This window comes from Drosophila yakuba, chromosome X (genome assembly GCF_016746365.2).
Source record: "Drosophila yakuba strain Tai18E2 chromosome X, Prin_Dyak_Tai18E2_2.1, whole genome shotgun sequence".
Classification (NCBI taxonomy): Eukaryota; Metazoa; Arthropoda; class Insecta; order Diptera; family Drosophilidae; genus Drosophila; species Drosophila yakuba.
This window is the reverse complement of record NC_052526.2, coordinates 12,705,294-12,730,966: the sequence shown is the minus strand read 5'-3', so window position 1 is coordinate 12,730,966 and position 25,673 is coordinate 12,705,294. Positions and strand designations below refer to the sequence as shown.

The following is a 25,673-nucleotide window of genomic DNA, read 5'->3' as shown; positions in this document are numbered from 1 at the left end:
TGGGTGTGCCTGTGTGTGTTTGTGTGAGTGAGTGCGGGGGCGGGGGCGTGAGTGTGGGCGTGTCCATTGGGAGCATTGGAGCATCTTTATCGAAATAACATTGTAATTGCTTTTTGATAAATGAAGCACGCGCTGCACAACTGACAGCCGAGCAACAAAAGCAACAACTAAAACAAACAGCGCAAGCGAGCGAAAGAGCACTGCTGTCGCACCAGTGCTACCCTCTAATTTCTCTCCGCCAAGATCAAAAGCAATTGGCAGTCCAATTGGACTCTTAGCTGGAAGCGATTGGCTTCCAAGTGGATTCTGAGTTGGATTTGCACAAGACTTTGATTATTTCTCACATGTTACAATAAATGAAACAAAGAACATGGTTTCTTAAATATTTTATATGGGAATTTACTTAGTCACTAATTGTTAACATTAGAAATTTGTCTTTAATCAAGAGATGGAACAGAAATCTTTTTGATTGCAGCGAAAAATGGTAAATCAAAAAGGGTTTTGAGAAACGATTATCATTATCTTTATATTTTAACATGCTTCACTTAATGTTATGTTCAAGTATTAATCAGTTATCAAAAAAGCAAATAAAAATAACAAAGTATTCTAAATATTTTCATATATGTATCTGATATTTATGTATATATAAATATGCTTAGCTTATCAGGAAGAAGTTTATTTGGTTATGTTTGCTTTTGTTCTAAGTTCAAAATGTTTTCTTTATCAATTAACATTTGTATTGGTTATAAATACATACACCTAACTTTATATATTTTTTATACATTTATTTTGTATTCGAAAACGTTCAGAAATAAGTGATATAAAAAATAGGAAAAGATTGAAATGTACATTCAAAGGAATCCAAGTTTAACACGTTTTTCAGTCCACACTTAGTTGTATTCTTTGTTACTCTTTAAAGAATATTCTATATACGCTTTAAATATATGTATGCATTTGGAAGATTTCAGTTGAGTAGTTGAAAAACCCAAAAAATAAATTTAAAAAAATTCGAATTTTGACTACATTTGAACACCTACATCTACTGTGGGTTAAACCCATAATAGGCTGATCACACTGCAGAGCAAGGGGTATTGCTGCCAGTGGACATGCCCAAATGGGCATGTTCCCAATGGGTATTGGGGTTATAAAAGCAAAATCGCTTGGACGTCTCACTCAAGTGTCGCCCAGACCTAATCCCCCCGCCTCGGAAAAGACCCCTTCGGAACTGGGATGGGGGGCACCACGCACTCTGGGAAGACAATTTAAAATGTTGAAAAATGCTCAGCTAATTGGCAGTTGACAGCGTCGAGAGCCTGGGATTGGCTTGGCCCACAAAAAAAAAACAACACAGACATCGGCAGGCGAGCATGGGTTAAGAGGAGGGATTGGGGCTGCTTTAGCTGTAGGGGCATATAAATTTAATTTGGTTTATAAAAAGTGCTTGAGAATGTGGAGTTGGGGGGGATGCTGAAGTGGCCGAGCAAACAACAGCTGAACCAAAAGGGGGATGACGGGGATTGGGATCTAATGGCAGCCAAGTGGCCACCAAAGCCAACCCCCTTTTGCTAATCCAAAAACAGGAAAGGCTAACACAAAAAAAAAAAATTAAATTAAAAAAGTAAAAAAAATTAAAAATAAAAATAAAGAAAGCAGCAGAATAGCAGAGAAGAACGAAAAAGTTTCCCCAAGCCGACGAAAAGAGAGTTTTTGCGCAGAAAAGGAAAAGTTTAATCGGAAATTCTTTAGAGAATACTTTTTCGGCCGCGGCAAAGGAATTTTTCCATTTCATCTAGCCAAAGAAGTTTCTCATAATCGACACGACGACCCCTTTACACAATCAACCCCCTCGTCTTGCATGCATTTGCATATCCCAACTCTAATTTATATGATAAGTGCGAGGACGAGGACGAGGACAAGGACGATGAAGGGGAGAAACGGGGAAAATGGGGGAAATCGGGAAGAACAGTGGAGCAGAAGACAGAAGGGGGGGAGCCACAAAAATCGATGCCTTAGTTTTTTGATTACAAAGCGAGTGGGGGGGTGGGTATAGTGTGCATAAATGAATACGTGCACATACATACATATACATATATTCCCATGCCAACCCGCAACAAATAAAAGTAGCCAAAAATGAGCTGCAATAACAAATCAAATTATATTTACATAATAAACGAATAAAGGATAAATGTTGAAAGGGTGCCGCACATCCGCTACCATCCTTCTCGTCCGAATTTATTCATACACAGTACATATCTAAAATGTGATTGGCATATTTCGTATTTAGTCTAAACGAGTCTCTGCCACACACAAAAAAAAAAAAGAGATATACATACAGAAAAAAAAGAGGTAACACATTTGGATCGCTTAACTAATATTAAACTAGGACTGCATTGTATATGGCAATGGGTTCACACTACACAAGGTTCTCACTCCAGAGATTCCATTTTGGGGAAAGAAGATGGTTGGATCTTTGTTGATTTGATCGAAATTCACTAATTCATACTACAACCATTGGAGCAGACACTAAAAACAAACGTTTAAGTATAAGAAGCATCAAAAGCAGGAACACTCCATTAATCAGATTAAGTTGTTCATTCTTTGTTCGAAAAATAAGATCATCTTCTTGCCCCTGGAAAACCGTATTCCGTATTCTTAAAATCATAGGTTAACACAACAATGGATTGTTGAAATATAAATAAATTAGGGCTAAAATATTTACAGGCATTTTGCGTAGCGAAGTTATTTCTCTCAGCTTTGATCATTAATTAACCATCTTTAATTAACCATTAACCATAGTTTAGTTTTAGTTTAGTTACTTTGTTACTTTGTTTTTACATGCTCAAGTACAGTAAGTCATTTATAATAGTTTACTTTGTTGGTAATTTAATTGAGTTTGTCTAGGTATAAACATTTAAAAATTTTGAAAAATATTTACTTCTGATTTAAGTTGCTTTCTTGTTAATTTGTAATTCCTTTTTTGTTTTGCTTTAGCTTTTCCTTTTCTTTTAAGTTTAAAGACGACTAAAAATGGAAAAGAGATGCATGATATTTTGTATTTGTATTAATTGGTATATATATTTGTTTTTAACCTGAGTAAAAAACAAATTTATATTGTTTGTATGTTTGCAAGCGAGCGACGATTGACAAAAAATTTGTAGCAATTTGTTGCATTTAGTTTGGTGTATGTAGTTGGTTGGCCGCTGGCCCCTAGGCTAATTATGTATATAATATAATATATAGTATATAATATATAATAATATAATATATATATATATATATATATTTGTATCCGTAACCGTAACCGTAAACGTATCTGCATCTGTATCTTTATCTTGATCTCTAGCTGCTCCTGCTTGTATAACTATGATATATATGTATGTATATAGTAAATGCGTTAAATGTATAATATAGTTGGTATATGTATATAGAGCTATGTATGTTTATCATGCGTGTATATGTATATGACTGCGCTGGTTTGGCATTGGGATCTACGAATGGCAGAGGATAAAACTTAACTTAGTTGAGCAAACGTTGCTTGACTCTCCAACTCAATTCAATTCAATTCAATTTGATCCGAATCGATTCGATTCGATCTGATCTATCATATCGAATCAAAATTCAGGATTTCACATTTTTGGATAGGGAAGGACTAACTAACGCGGCAAGGGGTATGTACACAGTTGTCTTCGCGTCCTTTGTTCATTTGTAATTTGTTAATTTGTTAATTTGTTTTTGTATGGTTTTCTTTTTGGGGTGCAGAATATCACATAGTCAGACATCTATATATATACGACTACAAGTTGTCCGGATAACCTCCGCCTTAGACATGCAGCGTGGAGGCGTCCAGTGAGTTCCTCGAGCTGCTCGTACTGCGACCTATCAACGTGGCCGTGTCCGCGCTGTCCGCATCCAGTGGGAATCGCTTGCGCTGCGGACGCAGGAACAGGAACATGACCAGCAGGGCCAGGAAGAAGGCCAACGCCCCGAAGGCCGGATAAACCACACCGCCCAGTTCGCTGGCCGTCGGCAGGGCACTGATTATGTACACCCGATCCGTGGGCCGGACGCGAATGCGTTGCGAGTGCTCCAAGGCATCTGGATGGTTCATCGGCTGCTCCACCGGCTGCTCCGCTGACTGCCCCTGGGTCCTCGGTGTGCTGGTTGTGGTCGTTGTCGTGCCCACCAACTGGCTGGTGTCCACATTCAGCTTGATCGAACGCCGCATCAGACCCGTGAGCTATTAAATTGAAATGGGAAGAAGGCATATAGAGTGTCAATGGGTGTTGAAGAATATATTAGATATGCGCTAAATACTTGGTTTAGGATCGTATAACATCTACTTTAAAGATCTTGTCTTCTTAGCTCTATTAGCATAACCATAACAACTCTTTCGCTTTGTTTGTGCTTGTGAAAGAAATCTCTTTGGCGATAAGATATAGTAGATAAGAAAGCATCTTGTGCATTTAACCCGCATGGGGATAATCCTTAGTTTAAACATTTCAAATGGGATCATTTCTTTTATTTAACCGCCTAATTAGCTTTCAAGTATATAGTTAGTATAGATATATCTTCAAAAATGCTCATATATTACTAATCCCGTGTGCTTAACTTGATATCATGTTTTTCTTATGCCGTAGCTATTAACCAAAAGGGGAAATGAGGACTCACCTTGTGCTTGCACTTGACCTGGATGTTGTAGACGGTGTCCGGCCACAAGGAGAGCTCCGCCCGGGCGGTGTCCGTGAGGAGATTGCCGATGAGACCGCCGCCGGACACCTCCCAGGTGATGAGGCACTGGCGCGAGGCATTCGCTATCATCTCATCCCAACCGATGTCCGTGAGGACGAGCGACTCCTGGCGCTGGGCCTTCAGCACTCGCAGTTCGAAGGGTGCCATCAGCTTTTGGCAGCACTGCGGTTCGTGGATGTTGTGGAGCACAAGGACAACGCCCCGGGCAGGACACGAAGCGTTGAGGAATGGCATAGAACGGTAAGGTAGGGAAGGAAAGTTAGCTATTTGTCAATTATTTCTTGTAATTATGTGGCGCGCCCGCAGGTAGGCAATGAAATTTGTTCATCCTTCGGTTGCCACTTTTCGCCCCCGGGCGACAACGTTTAACCCATTAAGGCCTGGCTGTTTCGTTTGGCATAATTCATGTCCTCGCCGTGTAAGTGCCTAAAAATGTTTACGCATGGCAATTTGGCAGTGGCAGCGACAGCACAAACAACCCTTTTTCAGCCGGCTTGCGATAATAAATGTAGATTTTATTTCGGGGGCATTTAAAAAAGATGCTTCTCCAGAGAAATTTACAGAATTGTCAAATTTATAATAAAATTAAAGCCGAAATGGCACATAAAGTTGAATGCTTGCAATGAAAATGATTTAAATTTAAGAGATTTTTAACGATGCAGTTAAAATCCTTTAGACTGTGATTTGATCAAAGGTCGCATGCTCATCACCTTCGAACTAAATTATGATTGTATTAGGATTGCTCAGAAATTCGGCGTTTTCAAGCAGTTTTGAGCCGGCATTAATGGGTTAATGACATCGTTAGGCGGTCGCACAAAGACAAACATGAATGGAGATACTTACGTTTGTGCAATCAACGGAATCCTTACAATAATGCCAGTCCTTGGAAAGCTGCAAGCAGAGAAGACAGGACAAAGTTAGTTAGTGGGCGTGGCCTAATCGAATTTTAAGTAAGCTAGCAAAAAGTAATCAGGCCCAAGACCCCGGGCTGCCAGGACAAACAACAAGGAGTCATCAGCAGCCTCCCTTTCGGCCCCATCCTCTATCTTATGGCCCCAACAATAGACGCAAATTTGTAACTCGTAATAAAAGGCAAGGCATGCAGGCGGCAGGAAAAAAAAAACGAAGCGAAAAGTCTATGTAGATATACAGCAGCGGTCGGGAAAATAGGAAACTCCATCACTAGAACACTTTATGAATGGACCCTGACCAGTGCCAAAGTTGCAGGCCTTTCAAATTTTACTCTCCAAACTAATCCCCATATTGAAATCAATGGAGCATTTAGTGATGGAATCGCACGCTTTGCCTAATTGTTTGTTGTTTTGGGCAATTTTGCTAATCCGTTGGCTATTCTGCTGGCCGTTTCTGTACACAAGTAAATGACCACAAACGTTTGTGTTCGTCTATGGCGAATTGAAAATTTCACGCTCCCGGCAATGAGGATAATGAGGAGGATTGCCGTGACAGGACGAGGATGAGCATGCGAATGAGGATGAGGATGGCGAAGATAGAGGCTGAGGGACAGGAGAGAGAGCAGGAGGATCGGGATCAAACCGGACTGCCTGCTTAGCCTTTGTCAACTGTCGCCTTAGTCTCAAAACAGCTGAACTGAACGGAACAAAATGGAACAGCGGGCAGTACGGCGTACCAGGGTGCAGGACTCAGGACTCAGAACTCAGGATTTAGGAGCTAGGACCAGTTACCCCACCCCACCTCCTCCTGCCTTGGCGTCTGTCCGCAGTCCTTTTATGAATGAGCAGGCAGAGAAACAGACAGATGAATGAGGCAATGGGAATGGAAATGGTAATGGGAATGGGAATGGGAATGAGTCGACGGCGATTAGAGATGGGTGCGTGACAAATTGTTATGACTCGGAATTTACAATATTAAAAAAATCAAACGAGGCGGTTCCCCATACAGATCTCAATTCATTGGGCATTCGTTTTCGGTTTCGGCTTTGGCTTCGATTTCGATTTCGGGGAGGGTTAGGTTAAGTAACCCTAATGTTTGCTGCAAGCCAGATTTATGATTATTGCATTCGCCGGCATCGAATTTATGATATCTTTATCTACAGTCTCAACCGATTCGTTATACTAGTTAATTTCGGAACGTGATTGAATTGTTTTATAAAGTTTTATAAAGTTATTCACATAAAATGTCAGACTCTCCAATTTTAGATGTAATAAAGAAAACTTCCCAGGCCAAAACATTGCATATTGCCAGTTAGCTTTAGTAAAAATCAATATTAATTATAATGGCTGCCGACACTTGCAGCTTAATGTTTGTTTAACATGAACACGTGTCAAATTAAACCTTATCAAAATAGGCAACCTATTATAATCGCTTAATTGATATTGGGCTACCTTCGTGAAATCTTTAAGTCTTTTATTTCATAAAAACCAAGTTAAGTTCCTATTTGCAAACAATTAAGCATTCTAAATCCGGCAAACGATCTATACTTCTTCCTGTGCAGCTAAATCGTTTTTTTGATTCCGAAACTAGAGCTATTCCGATACTATCTCCCTGCTCAATCGCTCCTTGGCAATCTTAAGCCACTCCGATGCTATCCAGGCATCCAGTTCACTAAGCCCTTAAATGCATCCGTACTTTGTGCAAATGTAGCACAGCAACTACTTGCATCTGGATCGATCATCCATCATCCTGGGCAAAGGAAAGGAAAAACCTGCCGGACAATGGCTGCCATCACCTTTTGGGCCAACTTTGACGGCGGCACTTTGTCATCATTACACAATAAGGCAGGAAAATCAGTAAAATCCGAGGAAACGGAAAGGGAAAATGAGCAGGAGTAGCAGGAGTGGGTAGGAGTGGCAGGAGGGGCAGGAGGAGCAGGACCAAAACCAAGCAGTTGTGGCAGATAAAAACGACGAATGCCAAAAGGAAAATCGCAAAGACAACATATTTTCCGCTCAATTGAATTTTTGGCCTCTGAAGATGTAGACGATGTAGTTGATGAGGGGAGGATTGCGTTTGCAACTGAAATTGTGGACAAGACTGAGGATGTGGATGTGGATGCGAATGAGGGCCTGAACCTGAAACAACTTGGGCGATAAGTAACAACAATAAGGCGTTCAGAATGAATGAATAAACGAATGAATGAATGACCGAATGACTGAATGAAAACGCTGAACAGGCAAATCTTTTGGCCGTTCCGTCTGTCGGCTTTCCCCGAATCTCCCTTTTCCCTTTTCCCAGTTCACAGTTCACAGTTCCCAGTTCCCAGCTCCCAGTTCACAGTTCGCATTTTCCCACTTTCCACAGTCTCGAGTCTCGAGTCTGTAGCCATGGACGGAGTACTACTACCTGGCCCAAAATGTGTCTGGGCCATATAAATTAAACGCAGGCAGCGACAACTTTTACATGCAATTGCCCTGGTATTTCACACCCTCGGCACAAATGCACTTGAAGAAAACTGTCAAAACTCCCACCTAAAAGGCTGAAAATCCCCTTTGATGTTCGCATGTACGTGAGGAAAACACGATTTTCACAATTCAGGCAGGTAAGCAAGCTAAAGTAAATCCTACAATTTGTACTCTATTTGCTTCTTTTGCAGGTTTATAGTTAATGCCGTTTTTGTTTTAATATTGAAACAATGCAAATATGTATATAGTAAATTGTGTAGTAAATGTGAGGGGCTTTAAATTCCCTGTTATTCTGCTATTTCTATTGGCTCTATTAGTGTATTACAACGAAACGATGGCACTTTCCTTCTAGATGTCCATAGGATGATAACTTTGAGTTGAGTTATTGAACTAGTTTTTGTTTCGGCAAGTGTGGGAACGAACCATGGGCACATGACTCCGTAGGCCACATAAATTACCGAAGTTGGGTCAGTCAGTCAGTTTTTTGAGCGGCTTTTATGAGACACGTACGCATACGTAGATATATTCGATGATTCCACCACCAGCAGCGGCCGAACTACGTGCCTTGCATATACATCAAGATCGAAGCTTCCGGCCACCGCAGGAGCCAAAAAAAAATATCCCGAATCCACCCGGCCAACTGGAGCACCCATCGCACCACCCATCTAACCACCCAACCACCTAGAGCATATCCAAAGTGAAGGAGGAAAAGTCTTTCATGGTGTTAATTTGGCGCTGATTGAGCAACGCATTCGCATTCGGAATCGCATTCCCCGTTCTTCGGATTCTCCTGTTCTCAGTTACCGATTCTCAGTTTTGGGGGTTGGATGACTGGGATGGCTGGATGGATGGATGAATGGATGGGTGGATTAGTTCCAGTTAGTCCTGCGAACCGAGCATGAAATTAGCCCAGTCTGCAACCCCTAAGAACTTTTGACTTTCGGCAAGCCGAGGCGAGGCATTCTGCATTACCATCACCACTCCACCTCAATCTCAATCTCAACCTCCACACCACTACCACTACCACCACCACCCCATCCATCACATCCACCCAACATCGCATCCAAAACTCTTGGGCGAACTTCAAAGGGCATATCGGACGGAGATGATGACGGTGATCAGGAATGCAGACAGCACACACGCGAAAGCTTAAGTATTTCGTGCCTGAAATCTGCAAGTTCGGACTAAATAATCAGCCAAGATTGGCATATCTAAAGCCGAAAAGCCTAGCACATTTACAGCAACACATAAGAAGTTGAGTGGAAGATATTTGCAGCGAACATCTGCCATTTATGTCTGAATAATCAGTGAAGATTAACTTTAATAATGTGCAACAGCATCTAACATATTGAGATTTTCATCTAACTATAATTAACCTAGGAATATATATTTTATATATCTAAGAGTATTGCCAAGTGACAGGATATAGCAAGTTACAAACAAGATCTTTGTAAGAAGATTTCGAGTTTAACCGTAGATTACAATCACAATATTTAGGCGACTCATGATGCTAAGTTGTACAATGTGATATCAAAGTGCTACCGAACTATATTTGGACAAATTGCTGCCGTGCTCTCGTGTTAAATCAATAAACTTTGGCTCTATATTTGGACTTGGACGTACATATGCGGCTTTGTAGCATTGTAGCATTGTAGCGTTTCCCTAGAACGATTTCGAGTGCCCCAGACAGTCCGAGTGTCTTGGCCTCTCGAGTTTCATCCCATGTTTCATTGTAAGTGTCGCCACAGCACTCATGAGCAGCACTCCTCTTGGAGTCAATTGGGTTGACTGCCTCGTTCTGCCCAGCTCGGTATCTCTCAGTTCGTTGGTTTCTTGGTTTCTCGGTTCCTCGACTGTTCGGTTACTCGGTTCCCCACTCGAATGGAAAACCCAATTCCAATTCCAATTCCAAACCCAATCCCAATCCCAATACTAAACGTACACCTTGTCGCCATAGAGAGGTCGACTTACTTGGAAATCGGAGATGATATTTATACTCTTGTGTTTTTCCCACTTGATTTATGCATGTGCACTTGGCGGGGAGCTGCTGGAGCTCGCTCGGATCGAATCGATATGAAAATTTGATTTGATTTCATTTGATTGAAATTTATTAACAGTCCACAGTTGTGTCGGTCACCTCCATCCCTCCCTCCATCCCTCCACCAGTGTTTCTGTTTCCGATATCGCTGACAGATCAGCACGGTTCCAGGAAGTCACGCATTTAGAAATCAACTGGTTGGCTGGCTGGGTGGGTAAAATCATTTTGGGGAAACTTCTACGTCTGGATTTCAATACATCGGGGACAAATACATATTCGAAATTATTTCGTTTGGGGATCGGTTACATGCAACGGAGGGGAAACCGAATCCCCGGGGTCCCAAAGTTTGTTTTTAGGGGAAAAACACAAGAAAGTGTCAACTCAGCGTATTTTGAAATTGGGGGTGAGCGTTCGGGGGCTCAGATTTAGCTACGGATTCCGATTCACTTCTTCGCCTCGATTGTAGTGGCATTTTCAACTTGGATTTGTTGGTTGGAAAACTTTGCTATTCATATTGATTAGTTGGGCTTTAGTTTTGTGTACTTGTTTGCTCTTGGCAAGTATCAGCTTGGCAATTGCGGTGAGTTCAATTAATCGGAATTTCCTATTTGCCTTCGAGGCTTATTGCCTTAATTGATAAGTGCGTTTTCCTAAGACTAATTTTGTAAATGGCTCTCATGTTGCTATAGTATTTCTAAGACTAACATTGTATATAGATCTCATGTTGCTATAGTATTTCTAAGACTAACTTTGTAAACAAGTCTCATGTTGCTATAGTATTTAACCCAAGTCACTGCATAATAGTGCGCTATAAGTTATCCCCTTTTGATTCCATTCTGAATTGTTTCTGATTTTTCGCGGTGATTTCTCAAAGTTCTTTCTTCTGCATTTCCTTGGCTCCTTCTTCAGAGCCCATTGTTCAGCCCACCTGCTCTATTTTCAAAAAGGTATCTTTCCCCTCCCCCTTCCCCTTCCCCTTCCCCCTCCCTTGACTGCGGCATTTGAGCCGAACTTCTGTCCATCCATCTGTGACAGCTTTGTACAAATTCGATCCGAGAGCTTTATTCCTGCGCGGATTGTCTGGCTTTATTCCCTCTGTTCATTTTTTGGTTTTTTATTTTTCTTTTTTTTTTGGCCATTGTCTATGGACGGATCAAATTGAATTCCCGATCTCTATTAGCGACGCTCGACCACCCAGTTGACATCTTTCTAGCGACCGGCGGGGACTACCTGAGCGGCAAGGTAAGCGGTAAGGTGAGCGGGAAGCGGTATGGCAACAACAACAACAACAGCAATAATAATAACCGGCAACAGAAGCAGCAGCGGCAATAGCTGCGATGTCAACCCGTAGATAAAAGATAAAAGACCCAGCGAGCGGCCATAAAAAATGACGTCGCCTCCTCGAGTTCCTCAGTTACTCAGTTTTTCAGTTACTCAGTTCTTCAGTCCTACAGTTCGCCAGCTCTCCAGTTGTTCAGTTGTTCAGGTCCCGAAAACCGAACCCATTGTCATTGTCATCGACGTCTGTGTCCGCGTCCGCGTCTGCATCTCCTAACCTTGAAGGTCGGTGTCGTCCAGGGCACAACTGTTCCCTACACGGCGAGAAAGAACGGGGTGGGTACCAGAGGCCAATTCGGCATGACCTCAATTAGGGCAATCTTAATCGCATTAGCTCGGGAACCTGACGGCACAGCGATGCACTTGAAAAGTGACTGGGAAAATGTGTCTGTGTGCTGGGAAAACTATTTGCTTTCAGCCTTTCTAGTGAAGTATTTGGATCTTAAGCCCCTTTAATCTTGGAAAAGTTCTTACGACAAACGTAAATTTACATAGATACATATATACATACATAGATCGAAACGTCCAAGTTTGTAATTATCCTGAAATCTAAAAATTCTCAAGGGAGTTCTTCAACCCTAGACTTTTTCGGCTGGGCAGCCATTTTTTGGGAAAATGCGGTTTCGAAACTATGAATAAATTAGGAAAACCAGATGCAACGTTAATACGTTTTTAAAGAAATGAAAAATAACAGAATCATGCAAATTCACGGATTGTTAATTAACATGAGAATTTTAAGATGCTTGTCTACATAGAGAAGTCAACGATGTATGTACATATGTACATATGCATATATGAATTTGGGTTGATCGAGGGTTGAAAAATGTTTAAACAGAAGCCAAAGCTGTAGTTGCATACAGATTTTAAAATTGTTAGTCTTATATGTGGGTATCCTCAATTATTGAACATATTGATTTGATATACATATGTGTACCATATTCCAATTAGGTATTCACCCCTTAAAATACTTGACATATATTATATTATAAATCCAGCTGTTTTGTAATCTGCACTTGCTAATCCAAATCTACATCGATCCTCTGACTTTACATCAGCCATATATTATTTTTCTCCGTGTACAAAGCGAATGCCCTATCGGTTATATGGCCGCTCAACTGGGCATACAACTGTCCATCAAACGAACTGGGATCGAAACGGATCCGATACGATCCGAGGTCTTATCTCGGGTTCTGGGTTCTGAGTTCTGAGTTCTCAGTGCGAGTCTGGGTCTGAGTCTGGGGTTTATGCGTCTGGGTTTCTGGGGCTTCAATTGGGATTCTTATTTTTACTCTTGCGTATATGTATTTACTTGGATTCTTACCTGCTGATAGCAACTTTGACGGCATCTGTTTAGCTGTTTGCTGGCAAAGGGAGCGGGGGAGGGGGTCTGAGCGGTGGTAGTGGTGGCGGCGGCGGCTGTTGGGTCAGCAGCTCCTGGACTGGATGCCGATGACGAGGATACCGATACCGATAGCGATAGCGATAACGGCAGCGATTTGGATCGAGCGGGCCCCGCCCCCTGGGCGACAGACAGGGCGGCAAGGGCGCAGGACATCAAAACAAGTGAGTGGAACATGTTGTCTTCGTCCTCGTGCTTCGCCTCCTCCTTTCTTCTCCACCTCCTTTGCTTGTTGTCGTCCTGCCACTCCCTCCTTTTTCTCCAATGGGCGTGGGCGTTGACTCGCACTCGTGAGTGTGTGTGTTTGTGTGTGTTGTTGTTGTGCCTGTGTTATGTGTTGTTGCGCGTGTGTGTGTGGGCGTGGAGAGCGGTGTGCTCAGCAGATTGATTAATTGATTGATTTTGTTTGTTTATTTTTGTATCAAGTGATGTTGTTGCTGCTGCTGCGGCGGTTTTTTGCTGTTGCTGTTGTTGTTATTGAAGCTGGCACATAATAATCGCAGCGTCGACTGCATTTAGTGAAGCGAAGCAGTAAATCCTACTCTCTACCCTCTTTTCGCTTTTGCTGCTCCTTGTGCTTCTCCCACTGCTTTTACACACCTCTTTCTCCACCTCACGTTGCTGCCCGTTAACTGTAACAGTTAACTGTAACTCCACATGCTGCGCGACAACAACAACAACCTATGTTATTTGTATTTGTATTTGTTTTTGTTATTTCTTTTTCGGTGTTCTCTTTAACGTGCTTTATTTGTTTGACTTTTGTGTTTGAGTACCAAGATGAAGTAACAGTAACACACGTGAAAAAAATTGTTTAATTGTAACGATTTTGTTAAGTATACACCCGAAAAAAAAGGCGACGACAGGACAATAACAAGAATAGCACACGCGCGACACGTAAAGGAGGAAAATCTAATGTATACGCTGTGCGAAATTACAATTTCGATTTCAGGAGCCGAACAACCGAAAAACGAGCGTCGCCGTCGAGGGTTAATGCTGCTCTGAACGAAAACAACGAAAACAGAGAGCACGAGAACCGAATTCGAAACAGAGATAAAAGCAACAACAGCAACATCGCTGGCAACTACAACAAGCAGCAACAACTACTGCAGCGCGAGCTGCTCTGTTAGCTATAGCTAGTTTTCGCTAGAACATTTAAGGGCGAGTCCAGGGATCGAAAATATTGGTCAAATGTGAGTTCTTTAAGTTTGTTCTCATTATTATGTCTATTTGCTGTAAGCAGTTTAACTTTTGTTTGTTAATCTCACATAAATTTGGAAAATTTTTTAAACTTTTAGGGGACTAAAATATTTATTTTTGGTTTAGCTGGTGGTGCAACATTATCTAGCTATTTTTGGCTAAGTCTCGGGCATTCCAATGAGCCCTACCATCGAACCCGAGCAGCAAACATGTTGTGAGCTGGAACTGGACATGTTGCAAGTGGAGGTGGAAATGCACTATGGGGAATTTGACTTGATTTGTTGGCAAATATGTGTTATTAAATATTTATGACATTTTTTGTTTTTAACGGACTTAGAATTGATCAAAGGCTTATGTTAAGTAACGCAAATGTTTATTTTAACACTTCAATGTTAAAAAATAAACGCCGTAAAGTCAGCTGTTGTATATGCCAACAAAACTGGGCAAATTTTCCATAGTGAAGTGGAAGAGCCTGTGTCGGAGTCTGCGAGTCTAAGGCTGTGTAGAGTCCCCACTGTAGTGCTGTGTGTTGTTGTTGGTTGGTTGGTTGGATGAATGGGTGGGTGGGGGTGTTGGCGGGGTGCTTGGGCTTGGGTTTCGTGGGGGCTAAGGTTGCAATCGGTTGCCTTGGGCTCGGCCTCTTGGGTTGGATTGGGCTGGGGCTGGAGTTGGGTTTGGGGTTGGGGTTGGGGGGGCTGGCTCCCGGGTTAGCTCTTTGATGATTCTGGGGTGGCAGAGCATAAAGCCAAAACCAAAGGTTCTGCTCTCTCTCCATCTGGCCCGCCACTGCGGACATGCAGATGAATCAAAGCGGCCGCTGATTATAGCAACAATATGAAATGCCGCTACCCTTAACCCCCTATTGACCACCTTATAGGGGCATTGTTTATTTATACACACCCTGCAGATCCACAGCTCATCGCTACTCAAAACATCATAAAATCGACGGGCACACACGCATCCCGCTCTCTGGACTCCACACCCCGGAATCTGCAACCCGGACCAAGGACTCCATATCCCGGACCACGGACTCCAGACCCCGGACAGCACGGTTTGTGAGTGTGAGTGTGTGTATGTGTGGCGGTTTTTATAACCTCCATTTGCCAAAGTATAGTAAATTCTTTCAAAGCGTGTACTACATTTATTATTTAAGCCGCGCTGCCTCTGCAGAGTGGAGGCTCCACATCCCCGCCTCCCTGCCATCCTGCTGCCCATTGTTTTAGTCTGCTTTCCTATGTCTGTTTCACCGTATTAGCCGCCCCATGCATAAAGTAAAGCACCCGTTCTCCACTTTGACTCCATCCCTAGCCCCCAACCCCCAACCCCCTGCGCCATCGCAATCCTCGTCCCTACTTCAAGTTTATTTGCATATTTTGACTTTTATGCGGCAAAAATATTACAGACTGCGCTGCCTGCCAGCAAACAATATCAAGCCTACCCCCCCCCCCTCCCATTTACCCCACACCCCCCCTGATCCAGCCCCGAGCAACACCAAAAATGTTAATAAAGCTAGAGAAGAACCCGTTCTGGAAAAAAAATATTTCAAAAAAAAATGGAAGTACAGTCCAACTTGTGTATCTAAAAATTTGCAAACCAAAAAATGAAATTTAACAAGGTAACAATATTTTCAGAAACAACCGTTTCAGGATTTTAGAGATTCTAAAGTCTTAAAAACCTATTTTGTTTAAATCATTCTTTTAAAAACTATTGAAAATAAATATATTTCCTTAAAATATGTTGCACTGTTTAAACGAAAACGTGAAGAGGAAGTGGAAGCGAGGCGAAAAAACATTTTTTTTTCCAATTTTTTTTTCTTATTTTGGGAGTCCCGGGAAAAGTTTTTGGGTTTTGGGTTTGACTCCAGTGCAACATGTTGCATGTTGGAAATTGCCAAAAAAAAAGAGAAGACAAATAGAACAAACAAAAAATATGAAAAGAAATGCCCGCAAAGAAAATAGCAACCCACCATAGCGACAGAAAGCAAAAAAATACAAATAAATAAACAAAAAAACAGACAAGGTGGCTTGGAAATTTATGCGCCCATGGCGAGCCATTTGCAGTGCTCAACTTTTTGGTACAAACTCCCGTTCACTTAAGCCCCCGCGACTCCCCTCTAAAGCCCCAACAACCCCCCCTCCTTTTGAATTTTCCCCCACACGCCCATTTTCCATTTCATTCCGCCGCTCTTCGAATTTCCATTTTCATTTTGCGGTTTTTGTTGTTGCGTGTGGTGGCCAGCCAATAAATAAAAAGGGCCGCAAACGAGAACGCGAAAAAAAACCGTTAGCCCTGTCGCAACATAACGGTGAACTGTCGAAATGATCGCCAGAGAGAAGCTAATTAGGGAAGAACAAGCAGAACAGCACAGAAAAAAATCGTAAGCTCTAGCAACCAATTTCAGGGCATATCCCTTTCACATAAAAAATCAAATAAAACTGAACAGGATTTCCAGAAACAGATTTTTGAATTAATATGCCGAAGCTTTGTTTATTTCACTGTTTACTTGCTTATTTCTCTCTACATTTTCGCAGTGTAAAAGCAATGTTTCACACAATCCCGCATTGCACTAGCTGTAGTTATGTATACCCGCTATCCAATAAGTAAAAGGGTATAATGTAGTCGTTGGAAACGGACTTTTTGGTGAAAAAAGAGTTGAAGTGATGATAGAAAAACTTACCGAAAAATCGTATTAATACATCGTTTTCGAAAACGATCAACAGGTGGCGCATTTAACATGCATGTATATCAATGGGCATGCGATGGTCGAGAGAATCGCCCGCAGTTTTTGTTTCAGACCGAGTTTTGATTTACGCACTGCGTAACGCATTTCTGAAATCACGACCAAAAGTTTGGGAATGGGGTAAAACTTTTCCGAAGCGTCTTTGACCAACGGCCCCCATCATCCGCCCATCCCCCGTCCACGGAGCCCCCCCTCCCTGCTCCCCCCTTTCGACCCGATAAATCCAAAGTCCGGCAGCAGCAGCTGGGCGCTTCCGGCGCAGCATTAATGAGGGGTTGGGGCGGGGAAAGGGGGCTTCGGCAGGGGCAGGAGACATGTAAGTAGAAATGAAAACGAAGCACAATGAGCACATCCGGCCTTGTTTTAGCGGAGGGAGGGGGGAGTAAATAGCGATAGGGGTAAGCCTACACTCCGGGAAAATGAATCGATGCTCTCGCAGAGCAGGAAAGTGAAAATGAAGATTATGCTAAACATCTACTATAATTGGTGCTATCATGTTTACAGCATATTAATGCCTTGGGGCTCGAAAGCTTTGAAAGTGGAAAAACCCATTGTATGCAATTAAAAATCGTAGCTCTTCTTTAACTCTAAACATCTTAATAAGTTGGATTAGCATACCGTGCATTCGATTATCTTGATTATCTCAGAATTTGGGCAGACATATTGCCAGCCATTTGTTGCACCCATCTGTGGATTTTATGTCAGTGCAGCTGTGGGTTAGATGGCCCAGACAAACGGGCAACAGAGAATGTCCCCCATTCCCATCCTCATCCTCATCCCCATTCCCAACTCCGAACTCAGGCCATTAAGAAATTTGAAATTCTTGAAAAATTAGCAGTGCAACAAGAGGAATAAACCGATGCGCAGCGGAGAAGAAAGCGAACTCTTCGCCGAGAATAATTAATGGAATTTTTGAACTTTTAGTGCAAAATGCCTGCGAGACAACTGCTTGAACAGCATTTTCATTGATGCAACTCCTGGCTGCGTGTGCCACAAATAAATTTGTCGTCGACTCTCTGTGGCAGATTGTTGCAACTGCCACTGGCGTAGCCCCAATCTCCAATACCCCATCCCCAACCGCCTCCCCTCCCTCCACTCTAGAAAATACCAGGCGTTGTGAATGAAAATAGAGCAATTTGCATTATTCGCATTCGAGCAGATTTCGCTTTAATGAATTGCACACAACTTGCCAAGAAATAAAGATGAGCTGCAAAGTACGGTATGCTAAATGAGATACGTCTGCATCTGTCTGACTTGGCACTTTGTCTACCGAGGGGCTGCCTGGGTTCCTGGTCTCGTATGGGGATGCATAGGTGGAGGTACTACACCACTCCAGGAATCCTGTTATTGTGTCTGTCTGTGTCCCCGCCATCGGAATTCGCCCATCTCCATCTCCATCAAAGTTAATGCGAGGTATCAGTGTTGCATACGCCGCTTGCAAATCGCCAAATGAAAAGCCAACAGCTGTGTGCCCGATTTGCCATATTTCGCTGTCAAAAAGAACAAGGGGGCAATTAGGCATCAGCACATCGAGTTTGAACTGAACTGTGTATGCCTGCAGCATGTTGCACTTGCAAAGCACTTACATACTTCATGCAACTAAAGCCTACTTTTAGACACCTTTTGGCTTTCGGAACCTTTCATCAAGGGGTAAAAGTGTGCTTCAAAAATTGGCATTGTTATTACATTTTTGATTGATAATCATGCGATTGCTTGTGCAGATTATTTCGAAAAAAATTAAACCTTACACATGCTAGAAACCGCCCACCCCACCAGAGATATTCAGATATTCCACCCGTAATTCGATCTGGTGAATCAAATCAAAAACGCTACCCTCTGCTCGCTTGAGTTGTTATGTCTGTACAGTACATATGCCCACTTGCAGGGCAGCTGAACAACTGACCAAAAAACGAAAAGGCGAACAAACGAGCCATAACTCATGTCGGCATGTTCATTAAATGTGCTACGTTTGTCCAGTAACTGGCAGTGCCTACTGCCTGCCGCCACATCCTGCTCCTCTCGTTCTCGTCCTCATCCTCATCCTCATCCTTAGCTACATCATCCGTATCCACATCCACATCCACGTGCAGCGTATCTTCGCCCACTGTCAAATGCACCGGAGCGGCCTTCAAAATGGGGTGGCATATTCACAGTCGCATTCACAGTCGCATTCGTATTTTATTGTCTATGTGCGCATATGGTCAGCTCATTGTGCAGTCAGTTGTATTGCCATTATCATCTGCGACAGCCATCAGCGTGCTCATCGTGCGGCGATTAATGCGCCCTTCATCCACTCGCAGATACGTGTTACATCTATCACACATCGCGCACAGTGCGCCCTCCCTAAGGCGGACATTACACACCATCTGGCAAGAAATTATTTGCCCTCGAAAGTATGCAAGAGTACAGTGGTTTGCAACCGAATAAGGCATAGATACAATATGAATGCCATTAGTTTCAGAGGTATTTTACCGTTCAGTTCATGTTAGGGTAGTTCCACTGCACCGCCCTGGGCGGGTGGTTGTGGGTTCGGTTCGTGGAAATCGCTGAAAATGTGGAAAACCGCGTCCCGTTCGCTGACATTTGTCCTCGGCGGCCGGCAAACTGCACATGTGGCCGATCCCTTGGGACCCAATGATATTAATGCTCCCGCTTCAGCTGGAAAATACCTACAACATGCAGTGAATAAAAAATAATGAATGCGAGCTGGGATTGATTTAAGCCAGCTGCGGAGACGCCATCTGAAACACATCCATCCCACATCCCACTTCCAACATCCAATCCCATAGAAGTCCATCATTCTTTTGCGGAGGCGAGAACAATTCGCACTCGGCCGGAGATTATGTTTCGGATGAAAGATAATGACTCCACATATCCCCATATGTAAATATTTATGGACTCACTCGCAGAAGCATAAGCATTGTGATTTCCCGAATGACGACGGCATGTTTTCCATGTTTCAAATTAGAAAATAAACCCAAATAAATAAATAAATAAAAAATAAAGAAATACAAATTATTTAAATCTTAACAAAATATCTCTCTACTCCTAAAGATATTACTATTAAAATATACGATTTTTTCTCACATTAATAATGTTAAGCAAACAGTTCTTAAGATGTTTTTTGTCCTTTAATAATAATATTTTTAAAGCAATGCCAAGGCTTTTTGATATAAAAAATATCTGTTGCAAATGTGAATACAAAACCGATATTGCATTACAACAACAATACTCTGTGCAAGGGTGTACATATTTTCAATAATCATAAAAAGTATTAAATAAAAATTTGTCTGAAATTATTAATAAAGAAATACTTTTTCTAGGACTGACATACTCTCGATATATCAACTATCGTTGGCGGTGTTATCGCCCCAACGGCGCACGGCCACACTGGAAAGCTGTCAAAAAAAAAAAATAGACAAAAAGGCTTGGGTTCGGACCCAATTTTCGCAGCAATTAAAGGGGGAAACAAGGAAAAACGCATAGTTAAATAATGTAACTTACGTATACACTGGCATAGTAAGTAACAGTAATCACGCGGGCGCAAGCCGCCCCCTTTTCGATAAGTGAACGCGAAGGGTAATGCGAAAGCAAAGAGTGCAAAAAAGTGAACAAGAAAATCTGAAAATCCGGAGATTGAAGGATACAAAAAAAAAATAAATAAAACCGATCCGTTCCAAGACCGGAACCAGAGACCAAGGTAAGTGCTGATCCTGGGCCATTTCCGTTCACTGGCGTTCTTTTTTTTTGGCCTGATGCCCATCTGCAGGAATTGAGGATTTAGGATATCAAGTTGCGCGATGAGTTTCCTGCCGGGCGAGCCGGTACCGCCCGGTTTCGAGGAGGACGACGACGTGACCCGCACGGCAGTCATACAAAAGCAAATCGAGAGCTACACCGGTGGACCACTGATCGGCACCGAATACACCATAGAGCTGCACGAACCGGTCCAACTGCGTCCGGATTACTACTGTGTGCTGTGCCAAACCTGCACGGATGCACGCACTGTGTTTGTACACTGGACATCGCAGGCGCACCGCACCAAGTACCTGCAAACCCACTTCCAGAAGGCCTACAATGAGCTGCAGAAGCTGAAGCGCACCCCCAACAGCTCTGGGGACCTGGTGATTGCCACTGGGAACTTGGTCAAGTGCATTGAGAAGCACTTCGGCAGGTCGCGCAATCTCATGTCTGCAACTGGTGACGATTTTCGGCGTTTTCGCGCCAAAATCTGCAGCCAGGTGCGGGATAGCTTTCATTTCGATGAGTGTGCCGGGCCAGATTTTTCCGATGACGCTCAACGCGTGATCCGCGAACTGAAACCGGATGAATCTATTAAGATCAGCTTGAAGATGAACAACGACGGAGCCGGGGACGGCAACGACCAGCGTGCTGATGGAAATATTATTGCCTTGGATGCCATATCCAGTGATGATGAGAGCTTTGGCGGGCCAATGGCTCCGGTTGTCCAGATATCGAAGGGGCTGTTGCGCAAGAAGAATCAGCTGGCCGAAGATGCCAGCGGGCGTGGCAAAAATCGATCGCCACCACCTCCCGGGGCCGTGAACAAAACCCAGCACCTGCCCACGCCCAAGGAGCTGTCTATCCAGGCCTCTTTAATTGCCCAAGAGCGCTACAAATGGGAGAAGTTTCGCTGCATGCTGGAACTGCAGCTCAAGCAGCTGCGCGATGAAACGGAGACGTACGAATCGAATCCCGAGAAACATCCCGATTACCCGGATGAGTGGAAACAGTTCTGGAATCGGCGCTACAAGCAGCTGCAGGAGGAGAAGAAGTGCGATCCGAATCAATACGATTACAAGCCGGAATGGATTAGCTACTGGAAGGATCGCCGCATCGAACTGTTCAACATTTCGGTGAATAAAATCAAGAAAGATCTCAAAGAGAAGTTCAAGCTGGGCGATGAGGACGAAGAGAAGACCAAGGAGCTGATGGAGCGCTACAAGATCCGTGTGGCCAGTCCGCGTGAGGCGCCTGCCCCCACCAATGTCGCCAATCGTCGCAAGCCGAACTTCCGCAGCAATCGTCCAATTGGTGCGGCAGGCGGAGCACCCGAAGCCGTCATTGATATCAGCGATGATGAGGCCGAAAGTCCTCCATCTCGTGGTCGTGGCTCCTACAATCGGCGCTCCCCCTCTCATTCGATGTCCCCCAAACGGGGTGGTGGCGGCGGACGTCGTCCCATACGGCGCTCCCGCAGTCGTTCGGCGCGTCGCAACTATAGGCGAGGATCTTCACGCTCCCGCTCGCGTTCGCGCAGCCTAAGACGCCGGTCTCGTTCGCCGCCCTACTTCCGTGGCCGTGGTCATGGTGCACCATCCAGGGAGCGAGCTATGTCGCCTGGCTCCAGGGACTACGGTGATCGGCGCAGCTTGGAGCGGGATCGCGAGCGCTCTTCCGAGTACTATCCCCGAAACGAGGGCTATGCTCGATCATCGCGCGGCTATGAGCATGTGGAGACCTTCCGCGTATTGGATTCCCGCGTGTATCCTGAGTACAATATGACCAAGGTGCGCTCGATTTCGCCTGCTGTTTCGTCCATCAAGGAGAAGGAGCCATCGGAACCCGTTGAGGAAGGACCCCTGACCGTGGTCAGTGTGCTGCGCATGCTGTCCGCCGTCGAGGAGCACCTGGGCAGCCTGGGACCGAAGGCCCTCAATCTGCTTAGCAAGGCACTGGCCATGGAGATGGTGCAGCCCAATTCAGCCGAGGATTTGCTGCTGAACGACGACAACTGTGTGTTCCTCGAGACCACCAAGGAGAAGCTTAAGGGCATTCTCATCGCCGAAGTGCTGGACGATCCGCAAAAGGTGCGCGTGGTCAAGAAACTAATCACGAACATAGCAGCCATCATCTTTCAGGCGAACGCCAAAGGTAAGTCCGCCCTTGTCCCGCTGAATCCGTACTTCTGTCTCCCTCTTTTTCGCGGTCGCGGTTAGGAATCAGGAGGTAAGTATACCACACAAACCAAACAAGGGTTTCCCATGGGAACAATCGTACTTCTTTCGCGTACTTGCTCCGGCTTTTTATCCGAAGTTCCAAAGTTAATTGTGAGTTTTTGTGCCATTCGGTGGAATACTTTAGCTTCTGAATTCGTTTTCGAAAGGAACTCTTTTATGTGCCTGGTGATAAAGAAATATTACATACGTTAGATTTTTCTAGTCTAGCTACCTCTGCGGTTTAACATTTAGTTACGATTTAAGTTTCCATAATAATAGCACTTACGAAATAAAGAATCTTGCCTGCTGCTGCGGTATGAATTGGGATGGTATCTCAGTTCAAACTTGTTCTTTCTCACTAAATCATCATTATCTGGGCGAGTATTTATAACGTTTTAAACAGTATTATAAGTATACATAAACTGCATTCTGAATTGCTGCTCTTGTTTCTGCAGTTCATAGGATTTTTCGTACGTATCGCGTCTAAAATATCGAGTGCATCTTGCATTTATTTTAAAAAGAAAAAAGTGACTTCTACTTGGGGTTTAATAAAGGTTATTCTGCGAAGACCTGCTTGCAATTAAAACTATAAGAACTTCCATGATGGTATTTACTTTTAAAGATATATCGTTTAATTGGGCAGACTTTGGTCAAGTTGGCGAGTCGCTGTGATATCGTTGTAATCGTTTTCCGGTCAGCTTTCCCTTATTTTTGGTGGGTGTGTGAACAAAGTGTGCCAAGCAACCGTGAGCAGTCCCATCGCCATCCACACCATCCATAAGTATAAATGTAATTTGCGTAGCTCCGTGCGATACCGATCCTCCACATGCAGAGATCTGAAACAGAAACACACTCTCCTGTAAATCCTAACTGATTGATTTCTTTGTGTTGTTCCCTCCCCAATCCAACCTCATCCGTAACCGGATGATTTAGGTGCCACCGATGTCGTCGAGGCCAAGGTTAAGGCAAATGCCAATCCGGCGCCCATACAGCTGCCCTTCGATCGCAACGTGGTGGCCCCCAAATTGGCCAATGCTCTGGTACTCAAGGGATACTACGACGTGACCACCGGCGACATGAACAATCTGCTCCACCTGCTAACGCTGCTGGTGAAGACGGACAAACAGCGCCGCCAAGTGGACAAGAACAACAGCCTGACATTCGAGGAGATAAAGGCAAAGCTCGGACTGCAAAATGAGCCGGCGCCCGATAACATGGGCATTGATCTGGACGAGCTGATGAAGAAGGTGGAGCACCAGCTGAACAAGGAGTCCGTCGATGTGGTGCCCGCCGCTCCGGCAGCAGCGGCCAAGGTTCAAGCGGATGCAGCCGGTGGCAGCAGTGGCATGGAATCGCTAACGGATTCAGATCTCCAGACCCTACTCCAGAACTTCAAGTTTCTGTCGAACGAGGAGCAGGTGCATCTCATTGGCCATTTGCGCAAGCTGGAGGTACAGGAGCCGTCGCGCGTAGAGCGTCTGCGCAAGTATGTGAACCTGGCGGAGCTCAGCGGGGATGGCGAGTCCTGCAGTGATTTTCTCTCTCGCGTGGTGAACATCGGTGGGGCAACCAAGGCGGTGGCGGCTACCAAGTCCAAGGCTTCGGCAATGGGTGGCAGGATCTCCACCGCCGTGGCCGCCATCGCCTCGGCTCCGAAAGCAGGTCTCTCCTCGCTGAGCGCCCGCCGTCCCAGTTTGGATCGTGAGCGGGATCGGGAGCGCGATCTGTCTAGTTTGCCCATCAACAAGCAGCGACGCGGCCGGAACACGCCCAGCTTCATGCTCGACGACGATGACGAGGAAGATGATGATTACAACTTTGACGATTTGGTGATGAAGGCCTGTGATTCGAATGGCGGCGGTGGGAGTGTTGCCGGCGGCCCCAATAAGGCAGGTGGGCCGCCCGTTATACCCGTGGAATCGTCGCCAAATGCGCTCACTTTTAAGCCTGCAGCTACGACCAAGATTTCGTTGAAAGACACCGAGAGCATTATAGCCAACCTAATGGGCACTTTGAGCAAAGGCGGAAGCTCTGGAGGTTCACCCTCCGGTGGAAATCGCAACTACATGATGAACCAACCGCATCCGCAGCATGGTGCACCAAATGCGCCGAGCTTAAGTCAGAAGCCAGGCCAGAATCTTGGCCAAAAGCAGTCCGGAGCAGGAGCAGGCTATTCCAATGCGGGCTATCCAGGGCAGCAGCAGCAGCAGGGCCGGAGCTTTGGCCAGGAACCCCAGCAGCTGATGAGCGGTTTGAGCGGCGGACCGGATGCCAATCCGTATCCGAATCAGCAGGGCTACGGCGGCTATCATCCGTTTGCGGGCAATGGAGTGCAGCAGAACTACGGGGGCATGGGACCAGGGCCAGTTGGGTACGGCGGAGCGCCCATTAATCCGTGGGCCAACAATGCGCCGCCACAGCCGCCCTTCAACCAGATGCCCCAGAACTTTATGGGCGCCCAGCAACAGCAGCCGCACTATAACAACATGTTCGGTGGGCGTCACTAGAACGTCTTAGCCTTAGATAACCTAAACATTAAAATTTATGCGAGTTAAGCGTTATGTAGAAACGAGAAACATCCTTTGAAGTGCCCGTGTATCTGCTAGTTGACAAGTGATTTATATGACACTTTTTTTTTTTTTCATACACGTGTGCCGCTGGCAAAAATGATCACAACCTTCTTTTGTTTACAAAACACTGAAAACAATCCAATTCAGAAAACATAAATCTGAAGAGCATGTGAATAAACATACACATTAATTCCGGAAACCACCTCTCACCGACTTTCGTTTAGCATTGGCCCTGGTTTCATTTTCGTTGATTGGGTGCTTTGAGTTCTGAATTTGTGTATTACCTAATAAACCTAATAAAG

The 25,673-nt window shown here is 44.3% G+C and overlaps 2 protein-coding genes and 1 long non-coding RNA gene across 3 annotated transcripts; 1 reads left to right on the top strand and 2 right to left on the bottom strand.

The window, feature by feature from the left end:
* Window positions 1-371: 371 nt before the first annotated feature.
* On the bottom strand, window positions 372-13,918 carry LOC6525236 (transmembrane protein fend). Its single transcript, XM_002101038.4, has 4 exons — window positions 12,827-13,918; window positions 5,593-5,640; window positions 4,669-4,911; window positions 372-4,237 (listed from the first exon to the last, which is right to left on the bottom strand). The coding sequence occupies exons 1-4, from the start codon at window positions 13,079-13,081 to the stop codon at window positions 3,821-3,823; spliced, it is 963 nt and encodes a 320-aa protein (XP_002101074.1). The 5' UTR covers window positions 13,082-13,918; the 3' UTR covers window positions 372-3,820.
* Window positions 13,919-17,976: 4,058 nt separating this feature from the next.
* Window positions 17,977-18,561, bottom strand: LOC26535041. The gene is made up of 2 exons (XR_001453846.3): window positions 18,428-18,561; window positions 17,977-18,331 (listed from the first exon to the last, which is right to left on the bottom strand). It is a non-coding gene; the product is annotated as an uncharacterized LOC26535041 (long non-coding RNA).
* Window positions 18,562-20,235: 1,674 nt separating this feature from the next.
* LOC6525234 (uncharacterized protein CG7065) lies at window positions 20,236-25,570 on the top strand. Its single transcript, XM_002101036.4, has 3 exons — window positions 20,236-20,541; window positions 20,611-22,736; window positions 23,735-25,570. Exons 2-3 carry the CDS (start codon window positions 20,642-20,644, stop codon window positions 25,306-25,308), a joined length of 3,669 nt encoding a protein of 1,222 aa, XP_002101072.2. The 5' UTR covers window positions 20,236-20,541; window positions 20,611-20,641; the 3' UTR covers window positions 25,309-25,570.
* The last annotated feature ends 103 nt before the right edge of the window (window positions 25,571-25,673 follow it).